Raw genomic sequence first — 9,417 nt, 5'->3', positions numbered from 1 at the left:
ACGGGGTTTCACCGTGTTAGCCAGGATGGTCTCGATCTCCTGACCTCGTGATCCGCCCGTCTCGGCCTCCCAAAGTGCTGGGATTACAGGCTTGAGCCATGGTTTGCATTTTTTAACTCTGAAAATTATGGCCATCTTTGCAGTTATTCCACCAACCTCAGAAGGTTAATTGCTATTATGAATTGGTCCCTAGTATGGTAAAAAACACACACAAAAAAGCTTTTTGTGATGTATTTCCTTAGTTCTTATAGTCTTCTGCTCAGAAAATGCCAGGGAAAAAAAACTATTTTGTATAACAAAGTAGGCCTGCTACTATTCTCTGGATGTCAGAACCGATTACATAGGAAGGGGGTGACTTGTAGGGCTGGTGGGAAGCCAGTCTGTGCTCTGCTTCTGACTATGGGACCCAAGCCAGGCCATCATTCTCTGAACTTTGGTTTCGATCCTCTACAAACAGAGGAATAACCTGAATTATGTATGTGATAGTATACAATGAAAATATGTAATACTCTTCAGATGACTTATTACAATTGTACAGTTTGGGACCAGGCAGCCCAGAAGTTCAAATAGCTTGTGTAGCATGGCAGATTCTGAGTTCCTGGATGAGCTGGGGCGGCCAGGCCAGGCCTCTTGGGCAACTAGCCAGGGAGGAGCCAGCAGGGTCTGGTTGGAGTTACACTATCTGGACAGCCACACCGTGTGTCTGAGGATTCCTCCCTCCTGTTTTTAGAGCTCCAGACAGAGAATCTGCAATGTGTCCCCAGTGTGCAGAGCAGAGGCATCTGTAGTTCTGTGACTACCACAAGAGTTAGAGTTGAAGCCACTGCATGGCCTTGCTTGATTTAGTTATTCCACCCACATGGGGCTCGGGGAGCACTTGTAGCCCAGCATGGCAAGGCAACTTGCAGAGGCTGTCCGTTCACAGGCTTCCCGGGAGGAAGTGTAAGAGAAGGGATGGCACATAAGTCAGGCCTCCTCAAAGAAGTCACATGGGTGGTTCTGGTACCCAGCCTGCCCAGTGGTGGGTGGGCAGCCACTGGCCCTGGGCCTGGACTGTACTACTTCTAGACCATCCATGCCACAGAAAGCACAGGTGCCTGCTCTGGCTCCCTGAGTGGTTGTGTGTGTGTGGGTGTGGGTGTGTGTGGTGTTCTTGAGACAGGGTGTTGCTCTGTTGCCCAGGTTGGAGTGCAGCGGTATGATCTTGGCTCACTGCAGCCTCAACCTCCTGGGCTCAAAGCAGTCCTCCTACCTCAACCTCTCAAGTAGCTGGGACTATAGGTGCACCCCCACCACACCCAGCTAATTTTTAAAACTTTTTGTGGAGATGAGGTTTCACCATATTTGCCCAGGCTGGTCTTGAACTCCTGGGTTCAAGCAGTCTTCCTGCCTCGGCCTCCCAGAGTGCTGGGATTACAGGCGTGAGCCACTGTGCCTGGCCCACCTGGGTATTCTTACCTGCCGCCTCCCTCTAGGCTTGTCTCGTGTTTTGGCAAGATCCAAACCTGTTGCCCTCAGCCGAGCTATTGGAATGGAATGTGGCTTTGGCCAGGAAGCAGCTAGGCACTGGCCACTCACCCAGCAACTTGTCTTGTCCTTCCCTCAGATCCAGAAGTGGGGCAACATTGAGTGGGCCCATGACTACGAGCTGCAGGAGCTGCGGGCCCGCACCGCTGCCGGCACCCTCTTCATCCATCTCTGCTCCGAGAGCACCACAGTCAAGCACAAGCTCCTGAATGAGTGAGGCCTGGGCAGCGCACACTCAGCAGGATAGAGGCAGCACAGCCACAGCTCCCCCAACCTTCAGGGCTCCTCAGCCTGTGGGGCTGACTTCCTTGACTTTTGGGGGCTCAGCCTCAGCATCACCCTGAGATTTCCCCGAGACACAGTGCACTAGTGCGACTGTCCGGAGGTCAGCCTGATTTCAAACCAGGTGCCCCTGACCTGGCCAGCAGTGAATGTGGGAGATGAATTGTACAACTAACTTTCTCTCGACCCCGATTTTATTAAATATTTCTCCACCCTGGAAATGTGCTGAGCCCTGTTTTCACGTGCACCTCTGCACTTCTCCATTCTTCCTGTTTTGTCTAGGTTCCAGAGGGTTAAACAGCTTATCTCCCATGGCATGTTTGGATATCTGCTGCCTGTGGTTGGGAACCTTGCACTGGGGAAACAGTCATGTCATCCACAGACAACTCTATTTGTGTTCTTCAGCCTCAACTTGAAGGCTTTTTTGGCTGTCTTTTAATCAATCTTCTGAAATGATCATGGTCTAAGCTGGTTGTTTCTATTTTTTCCTACTGTTCTAAAACAAGTGATTTACTCTAGAAAGTAGAAAATAGAAGTTGTTCCTGGGCTAAAAGCCTGGATAGGCTTGGTGAGGTCACCTGATGTGCATGTTTCCGCTCATCTCCCACCCAGGAGTCCCAGGGGTCCTCCCAACATAGCCACCTCTAATGTCCCAGGAGGCAGGTGCTGCTTTCTGGTGTCAGGCCAGTAAGAAGGCAGTGGGGATCCCGAGTGTGGTTCTTAGGCAGACAGGCTCTCTCAGTCCTGTGTCCTTGCCAGCCTGAGCAAGGTAATGGCATCAACCCTGTTCACAGGGCACTGATCACATGCTGGGTGCCTCTCCACGCTTCCCACGCACTGTCTCCCTGAACTGTTCCTTGAAGGCACTGTGAGGTACTATCACAGATGACACCAGGGCTGCGGGGTTGTGGTGGAGCTGGGATGTCCCGCCTGTGATCTGCTCTTCTGGAGGGTCCTCAGGTCCCTGTGGCTAACGTCGGCCTTGGTGGGCAGACCCAGGCCCCCACACTGTGGTGGGAGCTGCAGCCTCTCCTGCATTGCTGCCCCTCAGCACCCAGAGCAGAGAAGGTCTCAGCCCACACCAGCCTCCTTTTGCCTGTGGCCGGCAGCCTGCCTAGGCATGGCAGGGGAAACGGCAGGGGCACGTGCCTGACTTTATGCCATAGTCAAGAGTCTAGCTGATGGCAGTGCCCCTGGGAGTCGCTCTGTCAGCTGGCCTGGGACCGGCTGTTCATCTCAAACTCTTTCTCTTGTTCCTACATGAACATGAATTCTGACTTTTTTTTTTTCTTTTTTTTTTTTTTGAGACAAAATCTCGCTCTGCCGCCCAGGCTGGAGTGCGGTGATGCCATCTTGGCTCACTGAAACCTCCACCTCCCAGGTTCAAGAGATTGTCCTGTCTCAGCCTCCTGAGTAGCTGGGACTACAGGCACACGCTACCATGTCCAGCTAATTTTTGTATTTTTAGTAGAGATGAGGTTTCACCATGTTGGTCAGGCTGGTCTTGAACTCCTGACCTCGTGATCTGCATGCCTCGGCCTCCCAAAGTGCTGGGATTACAGGCGTGAGCCACAGTGCCCAACTGATTTTTTTAATTTTTTTTTTTAATGAATAGGGGAAATGTGACATGAGTCCTTTATTTTCTCTACTTTTGGAAGTTTTTCCAGGGGTGGGGCAAGAATGGTGTGGGGGATCGTAGTGGAGAGATGCCCAGCAACTCTCCCGAGGTGCTCGGTGAGGCATGTGCACTTCCTTCTCTTGGTTGGGGCTGGTGCTATGTTTTGAAGAAGCTCCTGTGGCTGACACTCATCTAGTCTAGGATGTCGCCATATTCCAGGTTGTCCAGTTCGCTCTGCATGTGGTCGATGTACTGATTGATCTCCTTCACGCGCTTGCGGTTCCTCACGATCTCATCCTTGTGAATCTGAGGAGGGAAACCAAAGCCCGATTCCTTACATCAGATCATTGGTTAATATCTTTCACTGAGTCCAGTTTGAGGGAAGGGGAAAATAGTTCCTTGAGATCTGCAAACCTCCTCATTTGCTTCGGTGCCTCCCCAGGTTCTGCTGATCTCTGTGTATTTGAAGTAGGAGTTAGGAAAATGATGAAGCCCATGGGTTTTGTGTGTGTGTGTTTTTTTTTTTTTAGATGGAGTCTCACTTTGTCACCCAGGCTGGAGTGCAGTGGCATGACCTTGGCTCACGGCAAGCTCCACCTCCCAGGTTCACACCATTCTCCTGCCTCAGCCTCCCAAGTAGCTGGGACTATAGGTGCCCGCCACCATAGCTAATTTTTTGTATTTTTAGTAGAGACGGGGTTTCACCGTGTTAGCCAGGATGTTCTTGATCTCCTGACCTCGCGATGTGCCTGCCTCGGCCTCCCAAAGTGCTGAGATTACAGGCGTGAGCCACCGTGCCTGGCCGAAGCCCATGGGTTTTAAAGTCTCTGGGCAACCTTGTCTTCAGTGTGGAGTTTTATAATCCTTAATTTTATTTCTTCTTTCATTTCATTCCTTAATGAGAATTCTATCCACTACCTAGGGAGGATTTCCATGTCAGCTAGAAAAATTTGTCCAACCTGCTAGGATGGCTTGGCATTGACTCACCTTGTCTACTAAATGTGTACACCAGGAGTCGATTCTGGTCACCAGCTCACCTTCTCGATTGTCAATCTTCAGGAGGTGGATGTCGTGCGATGCCCCGACAGCATTAACAATCGTATCTTTATCGACAAAAAGCTGGTGAGTGAAAAGAATCCAATGAGAACATGTGTGTCATTACACCCTGAACACAAAGAGAGCTGAATAGAAAAGGAGCATTTCGAAGTCCCCTGGCTGTGCAGGCCACACTCAGAGCAGAGCTCACCTTTGTATCAGCGCACTCTGCCGATTCATCTGTGAATTCATCTGTGACAGCTGCCTCCCCAACTGCACAGGGCAGGTGTTGAGGGGAAAGGACCAACCAGGGTGTTACTTTGTAGTCCCTGCTGGAAGCATGTTTCCTCCAGGGTGAAGGCAGATGGCTGCCCAGGGTGCACCTCACCCAGGACATCTGTTCTCACAATGCTTCTCTCTCAGTTACTCTCAAGTCTGACCTGCCCAAAACCTCTGCCTGCTGGATGGAAGCATGAGACTGGCTGAGGGTCTTGAGGCTGCCTTGAAGACAGCAGGCCCTATAAACTGATGGGTGTTCACCCCACAGTTGTCTCTCCACTGCCACTCATGTCAACAAAACCAAACCATGGATTCCATCTGGGGTCTCCTTCTGCCTTCTCTTGTTCCTGACTTTGCCGTCTTGTAAAAAGTTGTTAGAAACCCACCCTCTAATAGGCCTCACTGGTTCCAAGTGTTGACACTGTGGCTATTGTTGCCTGGGATGGTTGAAATGCCCAGAGCAGGGCAAGGCCACCGAAGCACTCAGTAAGCAGTTGCTTCCACCTTGAAGCAGAGGCATTTGGTAAGGAAGAGCATGTGAATGCTCTGTATTGCAGGGAGGACTTGCAAGTGGAGTGTACACTTTTTGTTCTTTCCTGTAGTGGCAGTTAACTTAATGGTCTCTAAAACATGTTCTGTGGAATCTTAAGATGTTAATATTTCTACCAAAAAAAGTATTCTTTGGTCAAACACATTTGGGAAAGCCAGCACCCTCTAGGCCCCTCCTGAAGATTTGCAGAGCACAAAGTATTCCAGAGGCTCTACAAAGTCCTGTGGAAAATAAACCCTTTAAGCTTTGTCTCTCTTGGTTTTTCAACTTTTTTGGCCACAGACTTCAGAGTAATGCCTGTTAATGGTCTTGTGGGATGCTGATTTTCCACAGAATCCCAGTGGGAAAAGCCAGGTTAGCTGATATGTGGAATGGGGTGTCTGGGGGACCAATTAGCACAGTCACAAGGGAGAAATGTCATGAAATCATTAAGTTCTTTCCATGTGTGTACAAGGTCCCAGGCCAGGCTCTGGGAATGGTTCAAAGGTGTGTAAAGCCTGTTTTCGGTGAGCGTTGGCAGTGTGCTTAGAAATGAGTGTTCTGGTTATTTTAGAGATAACTACAACCACAGTGTCAACCCATCACGAAAAGGTTTCCATCCTTCATTCTAAAAAGTGGGTCACAGTGGAGCTTTCAGCCAGGCAGAGAAATCATCCCCCTCAGAGTTTGAATATGTAGAAAACAGCTGCAAAAGCTGTGAGAAGCAACAGAAACTGAAGTCTGCGTAGAAGGATACATGATTAGAATTGGTTATGAAAAACAGTGTGACATTTGTAAAATGCAAACAAAAGGAAACTGGGTTTAAGGGAATTATTTTGAGATGTAAGTTACAAGTTGTTTCTGGACTTTGGGTGGCCTAGAGTGGTGGCTGCTTCAATTTTCCCTCTTAGAATAGTTTTTATGGGTAGAATATTCCACATCCCTCTCCAGTTTCTGCAAGTTGAAAGCCTAGGGTGGAGGCAGGGACTGTGCAAACAGGTATTCCTGAATCTTTTTTGAGCTGTTGCCCTGCTCTGTGGTCCTTGTGGCTGTAAAGACACACTTCTTTCAAAGCAACTTCTTTGTTTAAACAGTGTTGGCATTGGCCAGGCGCAGTGGCTTATGCCTGTAATCCCAGCACTTTGGGAGGCTGAGGTGGGCAGATCACCTGAAGTCAGGAGTTCAAGACTAGCCTGGCCAATATGGTGAAACCCCATCTCTACTAAAAATACAAAAATTAGCTGGGTGTGATGGTGGACACCTGTAATCCCAGCTACTCGGGAGGCTAAGGCAGGAGGATAACTTGAACCCAGGAGGCCAAGGTTGCAGTGAGCCAAGATCGCACCCTTGCACTCCAGCCTGGGCAGCAAAAGTGAAACTCCACCTCAGAAAAAAAAAAAATGGCATTAAAAAAAATTGACTAATAATTGTTCATATTGATGGGGTACATACTGATGTTTCCACACTTACCATATATAGTGATCAGATCAGGGTATTAGCATATCTGTCTCAAACATTTATCATTTCTTTGTGTTGAGAACATTCCATATCCTACTTCTAGCTATTTGAAACTATAATACATTATTGTCAACTATAGTCATCCTATAGTGGTATAAAACACAAGAACTGGCCGGGCGCGGTGGCTCAAGCCTGTAATCCCAGCACTTTGGGAGGCTGAGATGGGCGGATCACAAGGTCAGGAGATCGAGACCATCTTGGCTAACACGGTGAAACCCCGTCTCTACTAAAAAAATACAAAAAAAAAAAAAAAAACTAGCCGGGCGAGGTGGCGGGCGCCTGTAGTCCTAGCTACTCAGGAGGCTGAGGCAGGAGAATGGCCTGAACCCGGGAGGCGGAGCTTGTAGTGAGCTGAGATCCGGCCACTGCACTCCAGCCTGGGCGACAGAACGAAACCCCGTCCAAAAAAAAAAAAAAAAAAAAAGAACACTAGAACTTATTCCTCCTATCTAGCTGTAATTTGGTATATCCTTTAACAAATCTGTCCCTATTCCTTCATCCCCCTACCCTTCCCAGTCTCTAGAAGCCTCTGTTCTTCTTTTTACTTCTATGAGATCAACTTTTTTAGCTTCAGCATATGAATGAGAATATGAGGTGTTTAACTTTCTGTTCCTGGCTTATTTCACTTAACATAATGTTCTCCAGTTCCATCCATGTTGCCATGAATGACATGATTTCATTCTTTTTTATGGCTGAATAGTATTCCATTGTGTATATGTACCACATTTTCTTTATCCAGTCATCTGTTGTTGGACACCTAGGTGGATTATGTATCTTGCTATTGCAAACAGTGCTGCAGTAAACATGGGTTCAGATATCTTTGCAATATAGTGATTTCCTTTCCTTTGGATAAATGCTCAGTAGTGAGACTGCTGGATCATATGATAGTTCTGTTTGTAGTTTCTGAGGGCCCTCCACAGTGTTCTCCCTAGTGGCTGTCCTAGTTTACATTCTTACTAACAGTATATAAGAGTTCCTTTTTCTTTGGATCCTTACCAGCGTTTGTTACTTTTTGTCTTTTTGATAATTATCATCCTAAGTGGGGTGAGACGATGCCTCATTCTGGTTCTCATTTGCATTTCCCTGATAACTAGTGATGCTGAAGATTTTTAAATGTATTTGTTGGCCATTTGTATGTCTTCTTTTGAGAAACATCTGTTCAGATGTTTTTAATTGAATTGTTTGTTTTTTTGCTGTTGAGATGTTAGAGTTCCTTGTATATTCTGGATTAATACCCTTGTCAGATAAGTAGTTTGCAAATATTCTCTCTCATTGTGTAGGGTGTCTTTTCACTCTGTTGTTTCATTTGCTGTGCAGAAGATTTATAGTTTGATATATTCCCGTTTATTTATTTTTGCTTTTGTTGTCTGTGCTCTTGAGGTCTTATTCATAAATTTTTTTCCCAGTCCAATGTCCTAAAGCATTTCTCCTGTTTTCTTCTGGTCATTTTATAGTTTCAGGTCTTTTTTTTTTTCTTTCTTTCTTTCTTTTTTTTTTTTTCCTGAGACAAAGTCTGGCTCTGTCGCTCAGGCTGGAGTGCAGTGGTGCAATTTCAGCTCACTACAACCTCCGCCTCCTGGGCTCAAGCCATCCTCCCACCTCAGCGTCCTGAGTAGCCGGGACTATAGGCACATACCACCATGCCCAGCTAATTTTTGTATTTTTTAAAGAGAGTTGGGGCTTTGCCATGTTGCCCAGGCTGGTCTCAAACTCATGAGCTCAAGTGATCTGCCTGTCTCGGCCTCCCAAAGTGCTGGGATTACAGGCATGAGCCACTGTGCCCGGCCAGTTTCAGGTCTTACATGTTTAGTTGATTTTTGTATAGGGTGAGAGGTGGGGATCTAGTTTCATTCTTCTGCATATGGATATCCAGTTTTCCCAGCACAATTTATTGAAGAGACTGTCTTTTTCCCAGTGAGTGTTCCTGGCGCTTTTGTCAAAAATCAGTCGGCTGTAAATATATAGATTAATTTCTGAGTTCTCTATTCTGTTTCATTGATTTATGTATCTGTTTTTTTTGTTTGTTTGTTTGTTTTAAACAGGCTTAATTCACTTTATTTTTCTTGTATAAAAACTCTGTGTTACTTTGGGAAGGCAAGGTGGGCAGATCACCTGAGGTCAGGAGTTTGGGAGCAGCCTGGCCAACACTGGTGAAACCGTGTCTCTACTAAAAATACAAAAAATTAACCAGGCATGGTGGCATGCGCCTGTAGTCCCAGCTACTCGGGAGGCTGAGGCAGGAGGATCATGTGAACCCAGGTAGCGGAGGTTGCAGTGAGCCAGGATCGCACCACTGCATTCCAGCCTGGGTTACAGAGCAAGGCCCCATCTCAAAACAAAACAAAACAAAACAAAACCAACCCTGTGTTGCAGCCACAGCTGCAGCCTGGGTCTTTCACACAGAGAGTGTGGGTCTTGACAAAATGGTCAGTGAATTCCTGAGAGGAAGACTTGGTGAATACAGTCTCCTCCCAGAGGTCAGGGGGCAGGTAGCTATAGGTCTTAGAGATGGCATCAAAGGTGGCCTTGGCAAAGTTGCCCAGAGTGGCAGTGCGGCTCCTGGCTGAGGTGTAGTGGTTGTCAATACCGGACATGAGCAGCATCTTCTTGGGCACAGAGGCCAAGAGGA

The 9,417-nt window shown here is 47.4% G+C and overlaps 2 protein-coding genes across 7 annotated transcripts in view; one reads left to right on the top strand and one right to left on the bottom strand.

The window, feature by feature from the left end:
- ATPAF2 (ATP synthase mitochondrial F1 complex assembly factor 2) overlaps nt 1-2,030 on the top strand; it is a 22,441-nt gene extending 20,411 nt beyond the window's left edge. For both annotated transcript variants that reach the window (XM_017895620.1, XM_017895619.1), the window contains one exon: nt 1,607-2,030. In XM_017895620.1, coding sequence (XP_017751109.1) covers nt 1,607-1,744 — 138 coding nt within the window. In that variant the 3' untranslated portion in view covers nt 1,745-2,030. The remainder of the gene's footprint in view (nt 1-1,606) is intronic.
- Nucleotides 2,031-3,416: 1,386 nt separating this feature from the next.
- DRC3 (dynein regulatory complex subunit 3) overlaps nt 3,417-9,417 on the bottom strand; it is a 48,353-nt gene continuing 42,352 nt past the window's right edge. For all 5 annotated transcript variants that reach the window (XM_017895614.1, XM_017895616.1, XM_017895618.1 and 2 more), the window contains 2 exons: nt 4,415-4,546; nt 3,417-3,733 (listed from right to left, as the gene is read on the bottom strand). In XM_017895614.1, coding sequence (XP_017751103.1) covers nt 3,620-3,733; nt 4,415-4,546 — 246 coding nt within the window. In that variant the 3' untranslated portion in view covers nt 3,417-3,619. The remainder of the gene's footprint in view (nt 3,734-4,414; nt 4,547-9,417) is intronic.

This window comes from Rhinopithecus bieti, unplaced genomic scaffold (assembly GCF_001698545.2).
Source record: "Rhinopithecus bieti isolate Rb0 unplaced genomic scaffold, ASM169854v2 scaffold_26813, whole genome shotgun sequence".
Classification (NCBI taxonomy): domain Eukaryota; kingdom Metazoa; phylum Chordata; class Mammalia; order Primates; family Cercopithecidae; genus Rhinopithecus; species Rhinopithecus bieti.
Note: the sequence above shows the minus strand (reverse complement) of the source record. Positions and strands in the feature narration are given on the sequence as shown.